This window comes from Rhinopithecus bieti, unplaced genomic scaffold, assembly GCF_001698545.2.
Source record: "Rhinopithecus bieti isolate Rb0 unplaced genomic scaffold, ASM169854v2 scaffold_14229, whole genome shotgun sequence".
NCBI lineage: Eukaryota > Metazoa > Chordata > Mammalia > Primates > Cercopithecidae > Rhinopithecus > Rhinopithecus bieti.
This window is the reverse complement of record NW_016807978.1, coordinates 754892-779383: the sequence shown is the minus strand read 5'-3', so window position 1 is coordinate 779383 and position 24492 is coordinate 754892. Positions and strand designations below refer to the sequence as shown.

The window sequence follows — 24492 nt, the reverse complement described above, 5'->3', positions numbered from 1 at the left end:
TGAGCCACCGCGCCCGGCCAAGAATTTATGTATTTTCTAACATTTGCCTCAAGGATTGAAATTTTGTTTTACTTGTGTTTACAGGTAGAATTCTTTATTTAAAAATTCAGTTGAATATCAAAACTATTTGATGTTCTTCAGACTGAAATTTTATTCTGTAGTGTAGAAGAAAACATTTTCTGCTTACAAAACAAATAGTAAATACTCTAAAACAGGGGTTGGCAAACTTTTTTTTAAATAAAAGGCCAGAGGATAACTATTTTAGGTTTTGTGGGCCACGTATTGATAACTATTTTAGGTTTTGTGGGCCACGTATGGTATCATTCTCCTATTCTCTCTCTCTCTCTCTCTCTCTCTCTCTCTCTCTCCTTTTTCTCTGTGTGTGTGTGTGTGTGTGTGTATTTGTATTTTTTTGGTGGGGGGGATGGAGTCTCATGATGTTGCCCAGGGTGGCCTTGAATGCCTGGTCTCAAGTGATCCTCCCACCTCAGCCTCCCAAAGTGCTGGGATTACAGGCATGAGCCACCATGCCCGGCAAAGAGAGATGACATTGCAAGTAAGGTAGAGATGTGGACAGATTTGAAAGACATTTTAATTATGTTTTCTTTTTTTTTGTGTGTGTGTGTGTGTGTATTTTTTAACAACGATTTAAAAATGTTAAAACCTTTCTTAGCTTCTGGGCCGTATAAAAGCAGGCAGCGGGCCACATTCTGGCATGGAGCCTTAGTTTGCCAGCCCCTCCTCTAAAATACTTTTTCCAAATGTTTGAGTGTTAAATTTTATTATGATGCTTGTGTTATTAAAAATATTGTATGTTTCTAGAGGGAACCGGGGTTCTTGAGACCAGATTTTTGTGCAAATGGGGCAAAAATACTAGACTCTGAGAGTTTATAGTGAAGATTGAGTTGAAGGAATGGAGGGTTCAGTCAGGTCAAAGACAAGATTACACATTTATTGGAATGGCAATAAGCCTTAAGAATTATAAGGGTGGAGTTGTTTGGGACTAGTAGATACTAATTATCTAGGGTATTCAGTTTCTTTTCCCATTAGTATTTTTTTGCCCATTGGCTGGGTAAGAACTTTACCACCTTTCAGCCTCCTATCCCTTTCATCCATTTTGACGAAAATGAACGCTGAACCGGATTGTTCTGAAAAGGATCAGGGCATCTAGGTTTTACCCTGGCTCTTCTGCTGACTTGTGTGACATTTGACTTCTTTGAACTTAAGTGTTTTCATCTGTAAGATAGGACTGTTGGGATAATTTCTTAGCTGTCTTCCATCTTGAATTCCTTATTTTTGTGATTCTCACAAATGAGCTTGATTTTATGTGCTTCTATTCTGTTCTGTTGGTTCTGCTCTTTACCTCAATCTGTGTCCACTGGTCTTAACCCTCTATTACTTTAATTTAACTGAACTGTTTCGCAAGTTACTCTGAATTGTAATCCAAGGATGGGAATTCCATTGACTCTACTCTGTATTGGGGAGAAATACTTCAACAAAACAAAGTAGTAACCCACTCTTTCTAAATGTCAGATGTTTTCAAAAACAGGATATTAACTGATTAGGAATATATAGTATCAGACACTTTTTTGTATTAAAAGGATAATATAGTATTAAGTAGTATACTAATTTTTACTACATCATATCTATAAGGTAGTAGTAGGGTTGGTTCTTAACATGGATTATGTTGTGTATTTTAGGGATGGTAAATTTTAAAGAAATTCCATCTCTAGCTTTGTTGCTGTTATCCTGTCCGTTCTTTGGAAGCATATTATTAAAACAAATGAAATTTTTGATCTTCAAACTGATAGTGGAGTTAACATTAAATATTTCCCCAGAATATATACTTATTGGAGTAAACATGTAATTTCACTGAATACTTGTAAAGGCACACATACCTTTAAGTCAGTGTAGTGTAACATTATTATAAAGATGAGTGTTTCTTACTGTGCCCATTATTTTGTGTCCTTTTCTAGTAAGTTTTTTTTAATAAAAAGTTTGCAAAACACTTTTCAAACTAAAATTCTTATCAGTTTGTAAACTAAAATTTTTCTAAGCGTGTCCCATCTTTTTTCTTAGCTAGTAAAATTAGTCAGTACTTGTCCATGTTCAAGTTTGTGATGGCTTAGAATAAAAGATTAAGCAAGGTCAAAAGGCAACATAAAGAACTTAAGAAAGTAGTGCTCATCCCACCTTCCCAAGGGCTGAGTAGGACTCACTGGGCCAGGCATTAAATTAGTTAGCAGGTAACAAGTAAAGGCGCTGGAAAAGAATTAATATTAAATAATATAAGGTTGGAAGTAATTCTTCTCAAGAGCTAGGTATTGAAAGGCAGTGGCAAGTCTAAACCTTAAGAACTCAACAAGTAGGGTAGTTTTTACTGTCTAAAAACTTTAGGCTGGGTGTGGTGGCTCATGCCTGTAGTCCCAGCACTTTGGGAGGCTGAGGCAGGTGGATCCCTTGAGGTCAGGAGTTCGAGACCAGCCTGGCCAACATGGCAAAACTCCATCTCTCCAAAAAATGCAAAAATTAGCGAGGTGTGGTGGTGCATGCTTATAGTCCCAGCTACTCAGGAGGCTGAGGCGGGAGTATTACTTGAGCCCAAGTGGTTGAGGCTGCAGTGAGCCATGTTCATGCCACTGGATTCAAGGATGGGCAACAGAGTGAGACACTGTCTCAAAAACAAAAAAACCAAAAAAGTTTATATAGATAGCCTTGCTTAAGAATTTCCAATTTTGGCCAGGCTCAGTGGCTCATGCCTGTAATCCCAGCACTTTGGGAGGCCAAGGTGGGTGGATCACCTGAGGTCAGGAGTTCGAGACCATCCTGGCCAACATGGTGAAACCCTGTCTCTACTAAAAATACAAAAGTTAGCCGGGTGTGGTGGTGGGCAGCTGTAATCCCAACTACTCTGGAGGCTGAGGTAGGAGAATTGCTTGAACCTGGGGGCAGAGGTTGCGGTGAGCTGACATTGTGCCACTGCATTCCAGCTTAGGTGGAAAGTGAGACTCTGTCTCAAAAAAAAAAAAAAAAAAATTTCCAGTTTTAATTAAGGAGATATACTGAAGGTTATCAATATGTAATTATGCATAGAAAGTAGACTTTTTATACTTCCCAATTAATTTCCTACATAATTTTATATTACTTTATAAAAAACTGAAAATTACTGTTAGTAACTAATTTGTTTTATGAATGATACATAATTTGAAGAATAATTGTAATTTAAATATGTTTATTTGAAACATTAGCTTACTAATAAAAAAATTGAGACATACTTAAAAACACCCAATTTAGTTGGGTTAATCCACTGTAACTGTTTGATTGCAGATGTTTTCCCACACCGATGGGCAGCTAACTGAGGTAGTGCTATCCAGTACAGTCAACTCTCAATTATCTGTGGTAACGGGAAATGACAATGCATGGATAATCCTAAAACAAAATATTTTATACAGTACCTTCCTGTCATCTGCTGTGGCCTGAGCATGTGCTTGGGTTCATGAGGGAGATGTGGGAGTGGGGCTCAGGCTTGCAAAGGAGCTGGGAGTCAGTATGGTTATCTCAAGGCCATAAAAGGTATCCTTAAGGAACCTGGGTTTCGCACTGTGTGGCTGAAGTGTCATGGGGGAAGCCTGCAGCATGCGAGATCAGCTTGGCAATATCAGTGAGAAGGATGGGGAAACTAATTAATAAGGAACTGTGGGAGAATAGATGTTTAAGTCCTACACATTGCAGTGATATATATTGGTGTGGTTTTTGGTTAACGGGATCTGTAGCAAACAATAATTATATTAATTGTGTATTTGCATTAGTTATGGTCGTCTTTGCTAGCAGAACACATTTTTTACTTGCCACAGGTGAGTGCTGTTGTTGAGGCCTCTTCTAAATAAGTAGGTTTATTGTCGTATAACTAGTCACTTAAAAAACCCAGGATAAATTTGAAATACTTTTCTTACTTTTAAAATTCATCCTGAATATCAGTGTTGAACTTGTATTTCCAGAATTTAACTGAATGAAATTTAACATTATAATGTCAAAGAATATCCTGAGGGCAAATGCCATAATTACTGATAGCTGTGAATTTGATTTAGGAAAAACATAGTAGCCATATTTTATTTAAGAATATGTTACAGGAGCTTTCCTAAATTTCTTTTACAGCTGACAGTTGTCTACGAATTTATGAATGTTAAAGCTGCATGATAGGTGTGAGGAGGGAGTGTTTATTATTCTGTCTAATTTGACTGTGCTTATTTTCTACAAGTGAAAGCTATAAAAAAAATTGAAGCAGATGATTGCTGAAAACCTTTAGAATCTTCTGGACCAACCTGAGAATCTGAGAATCTTCTGCTTGTTTATGAAATAGATTTAGTGCTCTCTGTCAAATTATTCAAACTCGAAATAGAACCGTGGCCATTTTCTCTTTTTTTTTTGAGATGGAGTCTCGCTCTGTCGCCCAGGCTGGAGTGCAGTGGCGCGATCTCAGCTCACTGCAAGCTCCGCCTCCCAGGTTTACGCCATTCTCCTGCCTCAGCCTCCTGAGTAGCTGGGACTACAGGCGCCTGCCACTGCGCCTGGCCAATTTTTTGTATTTTTAGTAGAGAGGGGGTTTCACCATGTTAGCCAGGATGGTTTCGATCTCCTGACCTCGTGATCCGCCCGCTTCGGCCTCCCAAAGTGCTGGGATTACAGGCATGAGCCACCGCGCCCGGCACCATTTTCTAAAGGCATATTTTCTCCTGCCCATAGAAACTCCTGCAGTTTCACCCGGTGTGGTAGTATGATGGCAAGAATACAGATTATACCCTTGTTAGATTACGTTTATTATTATAGATGTATTTGAAAAGTTATTTACTTCAAATATCTATACTTAGGCAAATTAGAGGCGTTGATCTTGAATCGACTTGTGAAAAAATTTGGAAACAATTGCGATTTGAGATTGAATGAAGTGAGCGACCAGCTAATTAGTCCTTCCTCTATAGATCTTTGGTTCTCAACCAGGGAAGTTTTGCCCCCAAGTGGACATTTGCAATGTTAGACATTTTTGGTTGTCACATCTCATGGTGGGGGAGTGCTACAGTTACCTACCTGGATGCTTTTCTATATTCTACAATCCTCAAGACAGCAGCCTTCATCCCCGCCCACAACAAAGAATTATCAAGCCCAAAATGTCAATAGTGCCACTGTTGAGTTACCCTGCCCCTAGTGTTTCTAAGATGTAGGCATTCTTTGAAGTAGACAATTAAAAACATCATATAGCCAAACTAAATTATTTTGACTTTCTGTATACTTATGCTGTTAAAAAATTATGTTTAAAAAATATACCTTCAGTTTTTACTGAGATTTGATATAAGAAGCAACAACAAATATATTTTTAAAGAGTGTAGTCCTGGGAAACATTTCACTTTCCTGATGAATTGATATATTTCTTTGTAACTCATTATGGTTCTACTTTGCCTTCTCTCCCTGGAAGCTTAGTGCCATTTTTTTTGCTCTATTATAACAATGACCCCTTATTTTAGGCTTATTGTTACCTTTTTATTTGCTGTATTGGTCTTCCTTTTATTTTACTGTTATGGTCTATGGGTTTGGGCTTAGTATGTGTTTGTGTGTATATGAAGAGAACATATGGGTAATATGTAAATGTCCCCAATCCCTAGACCAAGTCACATCTCTATAAGATGAAATGAAGAGATTTCTAATTTATATTTTCATGCTTTTTTAAAGTCTCAATTTTTCAAACAATTAAGAAATATGTGCTTGTTATAAAATATTACTGTGTGTTAGTGTAAATAATAAGTGGAAGATGATTTCTCCCTGTTCATTCTCCAGAGATTTATTAATATTTATAGTACATGCCAGGCACGGTGGCTCATGCCTATAATCCCAGCACTTTGGGAGACTGAGGCAGGAGCATTGCTTGAAGTCAGGAGTTCAAGACCATCCTGGGCAACACAGTGACATCCCATCTCTACAAAAAATAAAATTAGCTGGGCATGGTGGTGCACGTCTGTAGTCCTAGCTACTGAGGAGGCTGAGGTGAGAGGATCGCTTGAGCCTAGGAGTTCAAGACTACAGTATACTGTGATTGTCCCACTGCACTCCAGCCTGTGTGACAGAGTGAGACCATGTTGCAAAAAAATGTATATTTATAGTATGCAGATTTGAAATAGAAGCTATAAGCTTGTAATTCTGTTATGGTTGGTCAGGTTTACACTCTTGTAGTTTCATTTCTGAATAAGTTAAGTACATTTCTAAAAACTGGGGAGAATAAAACAATGTCTTGAGGATTATATTTTCTGATGAACCTTTTATTGATCTGATAGACCCATTTTATACAAAAAGTGTCATATTTTGTTTTTTGAAGCATTCTTGATGGCATGAAATAATATTTCTAGCCCATATTTTTAATGATTCAGAATGACTCACTAAACTTTATTCAAGGCCAGGTACATTGGCTTACTCCTGAATCCCAGCACTTTGGGAGGCCAAGGTGTGTGGATCACTTGAGCTTAGGAGTTCAAGACCTGCCTGAACAACATGGAAAAACCCCAACTCTACAGACAGTATAGAAATTAGGCCAGCATGGTGGAACACACCTGTAGTCCCAGCTCCTTAGGAAGCTCAGGCGGGAGAATCATTTGAGCCTGAGAGGTTGAGGATGCAGTGAGCCATGATTGGGCCACTCCACTCCAGCCAGGGCAACAGAGTGAGACACTGTCTCATAAAAATAAACTTTAATCAAAATGTGATTAATTTACATTTCTCTAAAGTTAGAAATTAAGTGAATTCCAATGTCATCACTAATACGCAAACTTAACTTTTCTGTTATAGTTTTCCCAAGCAGTTGAAGAGGAAAGCTATTCTCATAATTAGCCTAACATGCATAGAAAAGTTTAGAGATTATTTTTTTCTTAAAAAGAAATACTTAAAATTGTAAGATTACTACCATGGTTAGTTTTTTATTTGAGGTTCTGTTTATACATGCGTTAGCTCTGGAACATACAGATCCTGTTGTTTTTAAGATCTCTTGGTTGTAGAGAAGTAAGAGACTTTGAATTTGTTTCAAGCTTATCTCTTACTTGAGGCAGTTTAGAAGGATAAATGATTTGTGTTCAGATTTCTTAAAATAGTATTTTATAATGTCATGATGATTATCTTTTCTCTTGATTGTTACTACCGGGTTCTTTTACAAAGGGGAAATTGAAGTAGGACATTGAAGTGGGACTGGGGAAGAGTTAGCAAAAAATGTGTCTGTTGATTGCTGCTTGAGCCAGGAATTGGTTGTAAGAGATGTGAACCATTTTAGTGAAGTGATTTTTCAAACTCTGTTGACTGCAACACACAGGAAAAAAATTTTTTTACATAGTATTCACATAATTCATGTATCTATTTATGTATGTAATAAACAGACTTTTCAAGAAACAGTACTTTTAACTTACTGTGTGTACATGCAGTCTGATGTTTCTGTTCTATTTGGTTTGAAATAATTGCTGCTTACATACCACTAAATTGCAGCTTGCAGTTTAAAAAATTTTGCTTTAGTGTACTAACTACCTGTGTATGTGGAGAAATTCACCCTCTGTTAGCAAATAGAAGATTGTAATTACAATACATTCTTACTCTTATGTCCTATGGAACATTTAATAAATATAAATAAATTAATGAAATATTTTACAGGCATTTTGTCATGATAAAAGTATAAGCAGCTTTGCCCAAGCAACTTGGTCTTTTGGGGTCAAAAAATGGCTGTTTTGTTTTTTGAGACAGGGTCTTGCTCTGTCACCCAGGCTAGAGTGCAGTGGTGCAGTCATGGCTCACTGCAACTTTGACCTTCTGGACTCAAGTGATTCTCTCACTTCAGCCTCTCAAATAGCTGGGATTACAGGCACATGCCATCATACCCAGCTGCTTTTTGTAGAGACGGGGTTTCGCCATGTTGCCCAGGCTGGTCATGAACTCCTGGGGTCAAGCAGTCTGCCCACCTTGGCCTCCCAAAGTACTTGGATTACAAGCCTGAGCCACTGTGCCTGGCTTTATTTTTAACATTATATTTCAGCCCTCTTTCCTTTTAAATAAAAAGATGTTTAAACATGAATAGAAATTATAGGTCATTAAAAATGTAACTAGATTAATTTCAGGGGCTTTCTTAATCACTATATTAGTCTGAATCTTAATGGAGAGGAAAAAGTTAGCATGCTTTAACCCAGGGGTTGGCAAACCTTTTCTGTAAAGGAGCCAGCTAATGTATACTTCAATGTTTGTGGGCCATGCCGTCTCTGTTGTGGCTCATCTCTGCCATTACAGTGTAAAGTCTAGACAAATAAGCAAGTAAGCAGCATGGTTGTATTCCAATAAAACTTTACTTATGGAAAAGGAAATTTGAATGTTATATAATTTTCACGTGAAGGTTTTTTGTTGCTGTTGTTCTTTTATCCAAACATTAAAAAATGTTAACACTACTCTTAGCTTGTGGGCTGTAAAAATCAGGTGATGGGCCAAATTTGGCTATGGTTTACCAGCCCTTGCTTTAACCTGAAAATGGAGGAAGTCAGTAGTCTAGAAGAATAAAATTTAGCAAGCATAGTTTAGAATATGAGTAGCAATATTAAATCTCTAGGCATATATATTTTGATTTTTGTGGATATTAGAACTATACATTTTTGTGTTTTTTACATTATATTTTGCAGACAGTTGATATTCATAAAGAGAAAGTTGCAAGAAGAGAAATTGGTATTTTGACTACCAATAAAAACACTTCAAGGACGCATAAGATTATTGCTCCAGCCAACCTTGAACGACCAGTTCGTTATATTAGAAAACCTATTGACTATACAATTCTAGATGATATTGGACATGGAGTAAAGGTAGGTATAATTTTTTTCAAGCTTTTAAAAGTAGTAACCCATAATTAAACTAACTCTTGAGAAAATTAAGCTTTTTATCTATCTTTCTTTCCTAGAGGACAAAGTCTTGGCCCAGTTGTCGTGAAGATTCCTTGCTACTATAACTGTTTTACCCTTTTTACTTTTTCTTAGTGCTGTATTCTCAAGTTTTAAACAATCATCTTTGAATGAATTGTATTTGCTTAGTGATGATAATACCTCCTATGGTTTGAGTAAATAAGTGTAGTGTAGTCTTTCCAATTTTAATTTAATATGGCTGATTAAAAAATCATCATGTTATTATGAAAGTGTTTACCTTATCTCAAGTATTTATCAGCAGACTTTTGGCATTAGTTTTCAAAAACAACATATATTAATAAACATGTAGTTTGAATTTTCTAAAATAATTTTATCCCAACATTTTGGGCAAAATAGTGTTAGGTGAATTAATATTGCCACTGCTTTTGAGTGTATAGCTATTATATATTTTGACTGTCTTTTAAGATGTATTTGGGTGCCTAAAACATGCAAATTTCATTTAAATTGGTGTTTGAACTTAATGATTCAGAGCTTTAGCTGAGTATCAACTTACATCTGATCAGTAGTTTGAAAGACAGTGACTTATCAGATATGAGTAAATATACATACATACATGCTTATAATGATACTGTACAGTTCATGTAGTTGTTTTTTTTCTAATATAAGCATACTTAAAAAACACACACTGTTATGGATGGAAATCAGTTAAATCTAAATTTAATGTAGATCTAGGTAAAAGAAAATATATACTGTAAATTTATTTTAAAATCTCTCTTCAGAGTTTTGATGCAAGCACTATTATCTGGAATATGATATTTAATTTAACTTTTCTGAGACAAGGTCTCACTCTATCACCTAGGTTGGAGTGCAGTGGCACAATCATAGCTTACTCCAACCTTGAACTCCTGGGCTCAGATGATCTTCCCTTGTCAGCTTCCCTGGGACTACAGGCATATGCCACTGTGCTGAGCTAAATTTTTTGTAGTGACAGGGCCTGTCTGTGTTGTCCAGGATGGTCATGAACTCCTATCCTCAAGTGATCTTCCCATCTTGGTCTCCCAAAATGTTGGGATTACAGGTGTAAGCCATTGTGCCTGCCCAATATTTAATTTTATAGCCAATACCTACATGCATTTAGATTATTAATAAGAGCATGTTAAAATAAGATGTGTAATTGGATGGTTAGTTAATAACTGAAATTTATTCTAACTTGGGAAAATTTATTCAAGGCTAACAACTGCTAATGGAATATTTTAGAATACTGCCAGAATCTAATGCCAAAAAGATACTTAGAATATAAAGTGTGACATTTCTGTTTGCCCAATTATGTAAGAAAAAAGTAATCTGATTTTTTTAATATATATAATTCATATGTTTACATCCCCCATTCTTATAATCCTCAAAGTAAGATGCTTTTCTTTTAGGATTCTAGCCCCTTCATTTTTTGACTTTCTATGTTTAAAGGTCATTAATTTGAAGAAATCTTTAATAAAATTAAATTTTGAATAAAACAGTGTCTTGAATTCATCAAAGAAACTTCTGTTCATGACACATTCTGCTTTAACCACTCTTTCTATGATCTACTGAAACATTATTTTGTTAATGCTGAATGCTTAACTTGTTTTTTCTTTTTTTCCTTTCTCTTCACATCCTGAAGTTTCAACTAACCTTTCAATGCTTTTTTTCCTTACCTCTTTTATTTGCTTCATTTATGCATTAAGTGGTTGCTTAGATTTAAGGTAAGAGATTCCAGGGCTGGATTTCCATTCTTTGTTCTTATGTAGAATATTACATATGGGGAGTTAAAGAGATAGTTAACACTTGGCCTTTTAAAACCCAATAAATAATTCCTCCTTTTTGTTTTATTTTTTGTCATGCAACTTTGTGGTGTGTCTTCATGTTCCTTGCGGGCAGATATTTTTGTCTATTTTGTTCACTGCTCTATCCTTTGTGCCTAGAACAGTACCTGACACACATTAGGTGCTTAGTAAATATTTGTTGAATGAATGGTTATTTTGTAATGTTAATATATTTTGTGAAACTGAAACGTAAGCTACCCTATCATAAAAATGTTATGCAATATAATTAGCTGGATTTTTATAAATATAGAGACTTTGTTATGAATTGGAGGGCCAATTAATGTGCTTTATTTAACCCTCCCCCTGTGTAATAGCCTTTTTATTCTATAAATGGTATGCTTTCTGATATACCTTATGGACAATATGTCATTATCTTTTAATCCATATAAAGAAATTGAGAAGCAGAAAATATTCAGTGACACAGGGTTTTTTTTTAAGTTGCAGTATCATATTTTGTGGAAAATTATTCTTTTGCCAAATAACTGAATAAAGAATATATTTCAATATAAACTTTAAGAGTTTTAAAGGTGAATATAATTATACGCAAAACATCAAAAGCCTATGACAATGTTTAACAGAATATCAGTTAAGAATTAGAGATATTTCCTGTTATGATTCGTTTCAATAATGTTTTGGTATTTTGGAGGATTCGTGGTAAAAGAAATTCAACTATATTCAAGAAGTCTGCCTAAAATTGAAGGTTGCTACAATTATATACCAAACTTAGCATGCATTTCTTCTTTGATGTTTTTTTGTAGGTGAGTTTCATAGTTTATTTTCAAATATATATTCCTCCCATCTAACACCCATTATTTGCCATATCTTCAGTGTAGAAAGTGATGACAAGATGACTGAGCTTTGAATCATTAACTAGTACTAACTATGGCCACACAACTTTCACCTGCCCATGGTAGGTAGATTTGATTGGAAGAGCCCAAGCATATGGACTCCTGTATTATTGATTGGATTGTTGGTTCCAAATCCTCAGTCATAGTGAGTAAGACGTGGAATTGTGAAGAAATTCCTTTTGCTTAAAATAGGTGGGTTGCAGTGAACTAGACCAAAAGCAGACTGTGGCTGCTTTGGTCCTTTTACCCTAAAGTCTGTATTCAAATTTTGACCATTGATGTGTTAACCTCCAAAGTGATAGAAGTACACGGGAAGTTTAACTGAAGAAAAAATACGGAAACAAACAAATTCTTTACCCTTAAAAGTTTAGCTTGCCCAAGCCACTGCCTTATGCTTGTTTTCTGTAAACCCCACTATGATTCCTTCTTGATGTTCCTGCGTCAGGATCTGTTTCCGTTGTGAGAGATAGGCCAAACTGAGAGTCTCCTAGAAAGATATAATGAAGAATCACACTTAGATAAGATCCCTGAGCTTTTTGGAGACCTGTGGATTCTTGCAAGTATCTTAGAAGTCTCCTGATCGGCAATGGCATGGATTCCTTATCCTCATTTTAATCAGGGTAGCTGATTAAATGTTGCTTTAAAATGTGCTTAAAATTTAAAGCCTATTTAAGACCTAGTCCTTTTTCTTTCTACTCCTCTTTTATCTCTTCCTCAGCACTTTTTGAGCTCTGTCTTTGCTGCTCCCATTGCTGTCATACTTTTTATACTTTTCAGACAGACTCTAGAGAAAGTCATCATACTTTAGGACCAGACGTGTAGGATTTGAGTCAGAAGAGACCTCCTTGTTTAAGAGTTTAACTTTTACTATTTTATACAGCATGTTTGATGCTTAATGGTTCTTGTCATCTGAAATTTGCATTAACTGTTTTTGTTTTTCTTCAGTCAAGTTACAAATTTAAGAGTTCATAAGGTTTTTAAAAACAGTATGGTAATAGGCCAGGCGCGGTGGCTCACGCCTGTAATCCCAGCACTTTGGGAGGCTGAGACAGGCGGATCACGAGATCAGGAGATCGAGACCATTCTAGCTAACACAGTGAAACTCTGTCTCTACTAAAAGTACAAAAAATTAGCCGGGCGAGGTGGTGGGCGCCTGTAGTCCCACCTGCTCGGGAGGCTGAGGCAGGAGAATGGCGTGAACCCGGGAGGTAGAGCTTGCAGTGAGCCGAGATCGTGCCACTGCACTCCAGCCTGGGCGACAGAATGAGACTCCGTCTCAAAAAAACAAAAAAAAAAAAACAAAAAAAAAACAACAAAAAAGTAACAGTATGGTAATAGTTTTACAACAAAGGACGTACAAGGTCAGTGGATAGAGTGCCATATTGGATGTGTTTTCATATATACCTAAGGTCATATAAAAGTGGAATGTACCTTGAACTGGTTCCTATTCCCTATTCTTTTTTTTCTTTGGAAACAGGGTCTCTCTCTGTCCCCTAGGAGTGCACCGGTGTGATCACGGCTTGCTGTAGCCTTGACTGCCCTGACTCAAGTAGTTCTCCTGCCTCAGCTTCCTGAGTAGTTGGTAGTACATGCGTGCACCACCATGCCTGGCTATTTTTTAAAAAAAATTTTGTAGAGATGGGGTCTCACTGTGTTGGCCTGCCTGGTCTTGAACTGTGGTCAAGCCATCCTCTCACCTTGGCCTCCCAATTGTGAGCCACCATGCCTGGCCAGTACTCTTTTAGTAGTAAAAAGAATTTTAAGACCCTGTTACTGAGGTCAGTATGATGTGTTTGTAATGAATTTTGTGTTGAAAACATTAAAATTGTCACTAATGAAGCTAAACTTCAGTATTTTAAAATAAACATATTAGTTTAATCAAAAGTAATAAAAACTTATGTTTCTTAACGTATTATTTCAGTTGAACATCGCCCAAGCAGAATCTTTTCTTTTCTTTTTTTTTTTTTTGAGATGGAGTGTTGCTCTGTCGCCCAAGCTGGAGTGCAGTGGCGCGATCTTGGCTCACTGCAACTTCTGCCTCCCGGGTTCAAGTGATTCTCCTGCCTCAGCCTCCGTAGTAGCTGGGATTATGGGCGCCCGCCGCCACGCCTGGCTAATTTTTGTACTTTTACTAGAGACGGGGTTTCACCATATTGGCCAGGTTGGTCTCAAACTCCTGACCTTGTGATCCATCCACCTCAGCCTTCGAAAGTGCTGGGATTACAGATGTGAGCCACTGTGCCCAGCTCAGATTCTTAATAATTGATGAGCAGGGCTTAAGGGTTTTACAGCCAGCAAATTAAGAATATAATAGTTTTAAAAATTTTGCCTAGTATCTTGAAGATCCATCATTTAGCCCCATGTTTAAAAAATGGACTGTTTTCACTTGAGTACTATTTTTAGCAAGTATTTGTCATTCCTTACAGAAATATGATAAATTCTTCGTACATTTCTAGCTTTCAGGTACAGTTGAAGGTGCGCTCTTAAAAATTTATCCGATACAGCACCTGAAAGAAAAGCTCAACCTTCAAGAGACCCATCTGTTTTGACTATAAGTTCCAACCTTAAGCCATCAATTCTGTTTTGACAAAAGCCAGTTGTTAGAATCTCTTTTCAAAATCAAGCAGGAGTTTGTCCATCTTTATTTCTCTTGTTTTCTTCTGCTTTCTTTACCTGTTTCTCTTTCCTCTTACTCCTAATCTTATGTTCCCTTATTCTCTGTGTTTTATTATTGGACTCTCGACTTGATAGGCTTTTTTGTCTTTTAACCCTTTTACTAAAAATCTTAACCTCTGTCCTGAATTTATACTCTAATTCCTGGTTTCAACTTTGATTTTCCTCAGAGGATCTTCTCGTCCTTTTCCTGGTTTCCCTTAGGAATTGAAATAGGAACATATATCCTCTGAAGAGAGGGATAGAGGTCTCTAGAAAGCCAAAGAATTATGTACTACATGGGACTATAATGGGGAACAAAACTAGACAGAGAATGAAGGCCCAGAGGTGACTGACCTCAGCTTTTTCTCATCCTCACTATTTCACATACAGACACAACCTACATACACTTCCCCTCTTCTATTTGTATATTTAAATTCTCTTTTCTTTTTTTTAAAGAGATAGGGTCTTGCTCTGTTGCTCAGGCTGGAGTGCCGTGGCATGGTAGCTCGCTGTATCCTTGGGCTCAAGTGATCCTCCTGCCTCAGCCTCTCAAGTAGTGGGACTATAGCCACTCCTGGCTGGTTTTTTTTTTTTTTTTTTTTTTTTAAAGAGACGTAGTCTTGCTGTGTTGCCCAGTCTGGAATCCTGTTCTTTTAAAACTTAACAAGTTGAAGAAATTGTTAGGGAAGGTTTCATAGAGAAAACCTGAGCTGGTTTTTCTCTATGAAACCTTCCCTAACAATTTCTTCTCACATTGATATGTCTTTTTATTTTTAATTTCTATAGAATCTGTAGACATTTCTTTTTTCTTTTTTTTTTTGAGATGGAGTCTCACTCTGTCACCCAAGCTGGAGTGCAGTGGTGCTATGGCTCACTGCAACCCCCATCTCCCGGGTTCAAGTGATTCTCCCTGCCTCAGCCTTCTGAGCAGCTGGGATTACAGGTACCTGCCTCCACGCCCGGCTAGTTTTTGTACTTTTAGTAGAGACAGGGTTTTGCCATGTTGGCCAGGCTGGTCTCCGAACTCCTGACCTCAGGTGATCTGCCCTCCTTGGCCTCCCAAAGTGCTGGGATTACAGGCATGAGCCACCATGCCCAGTCAGACATTGCTTTTTATTTTAAGCATGTGAGTCTTATTTATTTCAAAATACCTTTAAAGCAGAGAAATCATTTTATAGACATTTTGTCTCCTTTTTTTCCCCACGTGCTCCCCCCCTTTTTTTTTTCCCCACATGCCTTTACTCTTGTACCTAGAGGTCTGGTAGGAGATGAATAGATAAGGGGTATACCACATATAACATTTTAGGATGCGTCTGCCACTGTTCTGTTGTAGTAGGTCATCTGTTAATGGGAGATTTCATAGCAGAGGTGATGTCTTCTATGAATTAGAGATACTTGGCTGTCCAGACATGATATTTGTAATGAATATTATATCAGTATTCAAGGAGGTATTGAATGTACCAAAGAAGGCAGAGCAGGATACGTAGGAGCATTGTAGAAAAAGTATTAAGTCAGGCCGGGCGTGGTGGCTCAAGCCTGTAATCTCAGCACTTTGGGAGGCTGAGACGGGTGGATCACGAGGTCAGGAGATCGAGACCATCCTGGCTAACCTGGTGAAACCCCGTCTCTACTAAAAAATACAAAAAAAAAACTAGCCGGGCGAGGTGGCGGGCACCTGTAGTCCCAGCTACTTGGGAGGCTGAGGCAGGAGAATGGCGTAAACCCGGGAGGCGGAGCTTGCAGTGAGCTGAGATCTGGCCACTGCACTCCAGCCTGGGCGACAGAGCAAGACTCCATCTCAAAAAAAACAAAAAAAAAACAAAAAAAAGGCATTAAGTCACAATAATTGGCTTAATGGATGGCACCAGTTGTAGTGATCTCCAAGGCCTGGTCGTAAAGGAACTGCTTCTACCTCTGGTGGTATTTGCATTCCTTCATCATGGCCCAGTGGGGAAGTGTTTGAACTGTGGCCATGCATTAACCTTCATCACCTAAATGAAATATTTCTTCTGTTTTGGAGGTTTCTCTCTGGTATGGAAAAAGTGGGGACTTTTCCAACTTTTCTTCTTGTACCTAATACCTGCTTCACTTAGCTCTTGAGGACTTTTCATTTTATGGAATAAAAAATACATAACGAAATTATCATTGGTATCAGCCACCAGAGTATTGTTCTGATTCCCTAAACTGTTATTATGTGCCTGATGATAGTTCTGCTTTGTTTGTAACTTTAAAAAATATTTCAAGTGAAATTGCTATTATGAAGTGGCTGCAGGATTGCTTTGTTTTCCTTGTCTTGAGTTTATGGTATATGTTCTCTCTCTCTCTCGCTCTTGCTCTTGTTAAGTTCCTCTCCATCAGCACATAGAGATCTCATCTGTTTTGCTACTTGTCAGGAAATGTTTTATCTCTTAAATACTTCCCTTAAAATAGTTTTTTTAGGATCAATCATGATGGCTGTCTAGTAAATGTATTTTTATTTTTACCAAATTATTTTAGTTCTGAAATATAGTTTAACTTTATAATATAGATTTTACCTATTATAAAAATTATTTTGTTTGGCATTGATTTCTGTTCTTCCTTTTCTTCAAAATTGATGGCAGTATTTATATTCTGCATAGCATGTTTATTGTTTTACTTAATGTAGAAACATTTTTCACAAGGGAAAAGCTGCCTTGAGGGAAATATTGAAAAATTCTTAGGTGGGCGTTGTTGGTCAAGCCTGTAATCCCAGACTTTGGGAGGCTGAGACTGGGCGGATCCACGAGTCAGGAGATCGAGGACCCATCCTGGCTAACACGGTGAAACCCCGTCTTACTAAAAATACCAAAAACATCCGGGGCGAGGTGGGTGGGCCGCCTGTAGTCCCAGTACTCGGGAGGCTGATGCAGGGAGAATGGGTAACCCGGGAGGCGGAGGCTTCAAGTGGCTGAGATCGGCCACTGTACTCCAGTCGGAGCGACACGAGCGAGACTCCGTCTCAAAAAAAAAAAAAAAAAAAAGAAAAAAAAAGAAAATTCTTTCAATAGAAAGTTAATGAAATATTAGTGAGGTATAAAATTAGATTGTTTGAACATTCTACAGAGACTCCTGTTTCTTAAGTGACTTAGGTTAGTCATCCAATCCCATTAACCAAATAAATGCAGTCATTTGATGATTCTACAAATCATAAAATGTACCAAGTTATACTAATAGAAATGTCGGCCGGGCGTGGTGGCTCACGCCTGTAATCCCAGCACTTTGGGAGACCTGAGGTCAGGAGTTTGAGACCAGCCTGGCCAAACCCCATCTCTACTAAAAATACAAAAATTAGCTGGGCGTGGTGGCGCACCTGTAATCCCGGCTACTCAGGAGGCTGAGGCAGGAGAATTGCTTGAACCCGGGAGGTGGAGGTTGTAGTGAGCCAAGATCATGCCATTGCACTCCAGCCTTGGCGACAGAGCAAGACTCCCTCTCAAAAAAAACTAAATAAATAAAAACAAAAAATAAAAAAGAAATGTCCACCAGATTTTAATATATAGATTGTTTATTTTATGCCGGTTTTTTTTGGGTGGGGGGGGAGGTAGGTCTAAAGACTTATAGAAGATACTGCAATTTAAACAAAAACACCTTGCATACCAAAACCTAAAACAAATAGAAGTTGGAAAGATCTTTTCAAATATTTTAGCTATCCCATATATAGAATAAAATTCTCTCTTAAATTCCTGCTCCTTTTCCTTCCTGTTTCTAGCAGATTGATGTAGTTTTAGTGTTTGGTTCACTTCTCCCTCATCACTTAAAGTAAGTTTGGGTTTTATGTTTTTTAAGGTTGAGCTTAAAGGACTTTGGTTACTACTTTAAAAAAATCTTCTGGTTTCAGAAATTAAGATATGCAGTTTTAAAAGCTATTCATTATTTGTTATATGGCTCCTAAAATTTTCCCCAAATGTGGATTGATTTTTTTTAAAAAAACTTTTTCTGGTGTTTTCATTTTAAGATACGAGTAGTATACCCTCTGCTTATTAATGAGAGGGAGAGCAAGGATAAGTTAATCTTTACTCTTACTTGATAATGTTTGTTTTATTGTTTAAAAGCAACAACAAAAGGATTACAGATAAATGCTTCACTTTAAAATATTGACATTTCAAAGGTATCATTTGTCATTAAAGATTGTTTTAACATCACACGCAACTTGTTCACTGGGCTATTCATTTGAAGAATTTGTTTCTTGAGATAGTATTTCTTGCCTATTCAAATAACAAGTAGTATTTTAGGATTTTAAAAAATTCCACTTAAGCCAGGGTTGGTTTTGATAGCCTCACTTTTCTGTATACAATTATGATTTGCTTTCTGAAAATTTATATTCTGAAATTACAGTTATGAATGTATTCTGGTTTCAATGGTATAATGTCTTGCAATTTTATTTAGGAAGTATAATTTGACTAGTCTAGCCACATTATTTTTAGAAAAGTTGAGGTCCTTTTTAAAAATATATTTCGAAGATGGCAATTCAAATATTATTTGAATATTAGGGTCTTAAAATAGGATCAGATATGAACCTGTGTGGTGAACACTAACCCATTGGTAGTCTCTTGAGACTGCATTTGAACTACACTTGTGAGTGACTTTTCTTAGCTTTTTGAGATAGCCAGGGCTTTCTGTGTAAGTGCTGACATACTCCTTTGGTGACCTCCATTATTCCCAGATTACCCATCTTTCCCACACTTGCATTTTCAGTTGGAGATAGAATAGTGAGTGGAGTTATGGTCCAGCTCTGACTTAGAGCTATGTTACATCTTTCTCATGCCTGAATTCACCTTCAGTTTGGGCCTGAGTGGGTTCAATTTCCATTGGAACTAGGATATTGCCTGTGGCCCTTGTGCTGCTCCCAGTTGAATGGGATACTTCAGCCTTAACTTTCTGGTTCAGATGTTTAGGAACCTGGCTTGAACTTCTAGCAGTTTTCAGGTAGGTGATTCCCTCATAAGAAGATACTAACTAAATCTGACTTATGAGACTGGCCCACAATTTTAAAAACTAAAATTTTCTGTGTATATTATATGATTTATCTTTATATTCTCTAGTTATAGTGGATCATATGCATAGTTGCATATTTTTATTTGGGAAATATATTTTCCTTATAAGCTTGCTATCTAAAGAAAGTTACTGGCCGGGTGCAGTGGCTCACGCCTGTAATCCTAGCACTTTGGGAGGCCGAGGCTGGCGAATTGCCTGAGCTCAAGAGTTTGAGATCAGCCTGGGCAACACGGGGAAACCCCGTCTCTACTAAAATACAAGAAATTAGCTGGGTGTAGTGCCTTGCACCTGTAGTCCCAGCTACTTGGGAGGCTGAGGCAGGAGAATTGCTTGAACCTGGGAGGCAGAGGTTGCAATGAGCCAAGGTCGTGCCACTGCACTCCAACCTGGGTGACAGAGTGAGACTCCGTCTCAAAAAAAAAAAAAGAAAAGAAAGTTATCTTTAAAATAAGGAATTGCTTAAAAGCATTATTGTTTTTGATTGAGTTACTCTTTATTAAAACTAAAATTTTGTAGTTATTCTATTTAATTTTAATTGAATGTAATATCAAATAGTCTAACCAGTGATCTGTTGGTGTGATGGCCTAATGGCAAATAAAGTCTTTGCATACAAGTTTATAATGATTTGAAAATCTCACGTTAGGAAGAGTCCTTTGAGTACAACTGTAGAATAATAGTAGAGTAGAAATTGCATATGAAATGCATGGCCTCTAATTTTTTCCCTGTATTTAAACCTTCCCCTCCTTTGTTACGTAGTGTAGCATTATTTCCCGAAAGTGGCACTTTATTTCACTCCATACAAGTTGAGTTTTCCTTAAAATTTTTTAGGTGAGTACCCAGAACATGAAGATGGGTGGGCTGCCGCGTACCACACCTCCAACTCAGAAGCCCCCTAGTCCCCCTATGTCAGGGAAAGGGACACTTGGGTGAGTATATAACTAAGTAGTAATTGAAAACCATTTCATGTAGTATTGTTTAGAAAGGAATATAATATACAACATATATTTAAATTATTTTTTGAGTATTTGAAGAGAGAACATTTTCTTTGTAGGATTATTGTGTGTATAACTTTCTCTTCTCTTGGGAAACACATTTTATACTTCAAAAGATTCTTTTAGAAATTGTTTTTCTAGTGAATTTAAAATTTGAGATAAAATCCTAGCCCAAGTTCATGATTTATCGTAAATTGCAGTCTAATTTTAATTCCTTTTCTTTCAGAAAATTTATATAGTCTTTTATATTACAGTTTAACTCCAACTATCCATTTTAAGCTGTGTAGATTATAAAATTCTGTAAAACTTACAAGAATATTGAGCTTTAGGCTAGGTGTGGTGGCTCATGCCTGTAATCCAAACACTTTGAGAGACGGAAGTGAGCAGATCACTTGAGCCCAGGAGTTTAAGACCGGCCTGGGCAACATGGTGAAACCCTGTCTCTACGAAAAATACAAAAATAAGCTGGGTATGGTGGTGCATGCACTTGTAGCCCCAGCTACTCGCGAGGCTGAGACAGGAGGATCACCTGAGCCCAGGAGGTTGAGGCTGCAGTGAGCCATGATCATACCACTGTGCTGCAGCCTCGGTGGCAGAGTGAGACCCTGTCTCAAAAAAAAAAAAAAAAAAAAAAAAAAAAAGAAGAATATGGAGCTTTATTTTGGTCCTACAGAGTTGGGCTCTAGATTTGACATTTGGCAAAAATGACCAATTAATGGAAAAGCTTGACTTTTTTCTTCTAGAGCATCGTATTATCAACTTGGCTTATTGTGATTGAAATTTATGATTAGGTTGGCATAGTATAGCCCAGAAGCCAGATGATTAAAATTCTGTTTCAGCTGTGCTGTAACTTCATAGTTCCTGCATAGTCAGCTGCCGAGAATTCAGTTTTTTCATCTGTAAAAGGGGGGGTAATATTTGTCCTCTATCAACTTTTCAGGGTCACTGTACCACAAATTGGATTTTAAAAAATGTATAAGACAAAGACAAAATGTTTTGACAACCATTGGCTTTATGATATATGCTAAACAAGTTTTTAATTGACAGTCTTGTTTTTGGCTCCCTCACCACTACCACCACCACCATCACTACCACCACCAGCAGCAGCAGCAGCAGCAGCAGCAGCAGCAACAACAACAACAAAACAACCACAAACCTTCAAAAAACCAAAACCCAGTCAAGCACTGTGGATCAGGATAGGACAAACTGATTTGAGATACAGTGGAGGATAGTGCTGAAAGAGGGATAATAGGACAGTAGGAGACCAAAGAATAAAAATAAATTCCAGCCAGGAATAGGATGACTTTATTAGGGGTAGACACAATAATTCTGCTTAGAGAGAGAGAAAATCTAGTGGATCAAATAAGATTTAAACTTCAAGGTAGAATGTAGATGGCATAGTAGTGTATAATGGTGCCAGGGGTGAGGGTAGAGAGATGAAGAGGAACTCTGTTTTTATTTTCCTATGGAAGCATTTACATTTGTATCATGTGTAGTGCCTTATGGATTTTGTTGGGTTTTAAATCAAAATTGTTAGTAAGGTAAGCTACTTAGTCCCTAGAAAGTCCCTAGAAAAATGAAACTTTGTGTTCTCAAGTTTTGAAGATTTGCTCATATACCAGTGTTTGTTTTCCTTGTATATTTGTAGTGGTTCTGCAGGATCCTTGGGGACCACAGTTGCTGAGACCCACTCTGCTAGTTGATGGCTATAACCTATTTTTCCACATAGTCTTTGCCTTGTCACCACATTTTGTTCCTTTGCTTTTTTTTTTAAAAAAAAATCTTTTTGTCATTGCCTTCACTCTATAGTTCTCAGTTATCAAAGAATTTTTACTTGGATGCAACAGCACTTATTTTTTTGAGACAGTCTCACTGGAGTGTGGTGGTGCAATATTGACTCACTACAACCTCTGCCTCCTGTGCCCAGGCAATTCTCTTGCCTCCGGGCGATTCTCCTGCCTCAGCCTACTGAGTAGCTGCGATTACAGGTGTATGCCACCATTTCCAGCTAATTTTTGTATTTTTAGTACAGATGGGGTTTCACCATGTTGGCCAGGCTGATCTCAAACTCCTGAGCTCAGGTGCTCTGCCTGCCCTGGCCTTCTCCCAAAGTGCTGGGATTACAGGCGTGAGCCACTGCACCCGGCCACAACAAAACATTTTATTGCCTAGGAAAATTGTCTGAAAATTAGATGTTGGAGAAATTAATGTTTCTCATTTTATTTTTAATAATTGCATTATAATTTAAGAGATGCTGGAACTTCCTTTTAGTATTTTAAATCCAAAGTCCTGACATTACTTTTTCCTCTTTTGACCCAAGATTTCATCCAGTGTCCCTTATTTTATTTTTAATTACCAATGTATATACTTATGTAAGGAGACTTTGAAGGGTAGGAGAGTAAATTGCAAAGTGATTTCATCCAAAATCAGTGATCCATAACTTGAGTGCCCCAGGAGAGCAGTAGTTAAAGGAACTCTGGGATCCATACCTAAGTCAGTAGAGCAACATCATTTCAGGAAAAGAAAGCTTTTTAATTTTCACATCTTGATCAGTTCTTATTCTTTTAGTGACCAAGATCTCATCTAAAATATGTCAATTGACTGTTTATCTTAAAGAATTTGGAAACCTAAGTAGAAATGAGAACTAATTTAATAATCACTAATTTCCCCATGTGCATCCTGTTTCCTGTCATATTTCCTTTCTTCCTCTTTTCATCCTCCTTATGAGGAAATTTTGGGAAAAGATGGGAAATATGTGTTAATAAAATCCAGTCTGATTTGTATTTTACAGTTCAAAGTAGATAATATAGAAAGGCTGTTGTGGTGGTCGCTTCCCCCCACCTTTGTAAATGTTGAACTCTGAGGAGGGAAAGAGAAAAGAGATCAAGGTGAAAGTTGAGGGAGAAAGTGAGAATGGAAGATGAGATTAAAGTGTGTATTTTTGTATGCTGATGTACTTTAATTTCTGTGTGTTTGGTGTATAGAAAGGGAAATGAGTTATTATGGCTAGTAGTGATCATCAGTGTGGGGATTATAGATCCGAAATCTAGATTTGTGGTTCCTGTCTTTGAATATCTTTGGTTAGGGAGAGAAGGGAGAGGAGAATAATTAGTGCATTTGAAGTACAGTTGGGAAACTTCAATATGATACTAAAAAAAAGAATTCCAACTCTTCTAAGAAGAGAGTAGGGTCTGGGAAACATTGGCTTAAATGGTAGAGAACCTTTGTGCTCTTTGAGAATAAATGAACAAAATTGCATTAGCACAGGGAAATGAGGTTGGAGACTGAAAAATAACAATATTCACCAAAACCATAATGGTGGAGAAGTGATACATTAGTAAAGACTGAAATTGGTAGCTGGGTTATGTTAAAACACCTTTCCTATCTCTGATTACAAATTGTATCTCACTGCTGGCAACTCTTTGAATTTATTGTGCCGAAACTTGCTTAATCATACAATACATACGCTCTTCTTTTTGTAGGCGGCACTCCCCCTATCGCACACTGGAGCCAGTGCGTCCTCCAGTGGTACCAAATGATTACGTACCTAGCCCAACCCGTAATATGGCTCCCTCGCAGCAGAGCCCTGTGAGGACAGCTTCTGTGAATCAAAGAAATCGAACTTACAGGTATTTTCTCTACCTCAGTGCAAAATGTGATGGTCATAGTACCATAATCTGTTCAGATTACTTCAGGTAAATCTCTCATTTTCCAAGCACTAAGTTCTTTTCCTCACTCTCCTCTCCCAAACCTCATCTGATTTCACCTCTCTCTCCTCATGTTCTGATGCAACTTTGAGCAGTCAGGAAGTTGATAAAGAACAGACATCTCAAAGTGCAGACTTCTCTCCAAGTTTTAAGAGTTCAGTTGATCTGGAAAAAAAATTATGGACCAAATGTGGGAAATGTCAGGTTGTTTTTTTGGTGGAACTTTACAGATGAAAAACTATACATAATAAAACATTAATATGGGATAGTACATCAAAGTATGATTGTGAATTAAAATTACTCAAATCTGTTTAGGGAGATGTTTTTATTATAAAAGAAGTTTCTTCAGATAGGCATTAAACTGGAATAAGGCAATATTTATTGTTTTAATGTGTTAAACCTCAACATTTATCACTTATATTTCTGGATAATTTTTTCAAAATGTCAAAACAAGCTTATTGAACTCAGTTTTTCCCTCAACTTTATTAAGAAATACACAC

General features: G+C 37.3%; 1 protein-coding gene across 1 annotated transcript in view; it reads left to right on the top strand.

Moving 5' to 3' along the window:
* ABI2 (abl interactor 2) overlaps window positions 1-24492 on the top strand; it is a 114433-nt gene that overhangs the window by 45689 nt on the left and 44252 nt on the right. Inside the window, 4 exon segments of the mRNA XM_017884381.1 lie at window positions 8685-8861; window positions 10640-10657; window positions 20122-20219; window positions 23768-23914. Of these exon segments, the coding sequence (XP_017739870.1) occupies window positions 8685-8861; window positions 10640-10657; window positions 20122-20219; window positions 23768-23914 (440 nt within the window).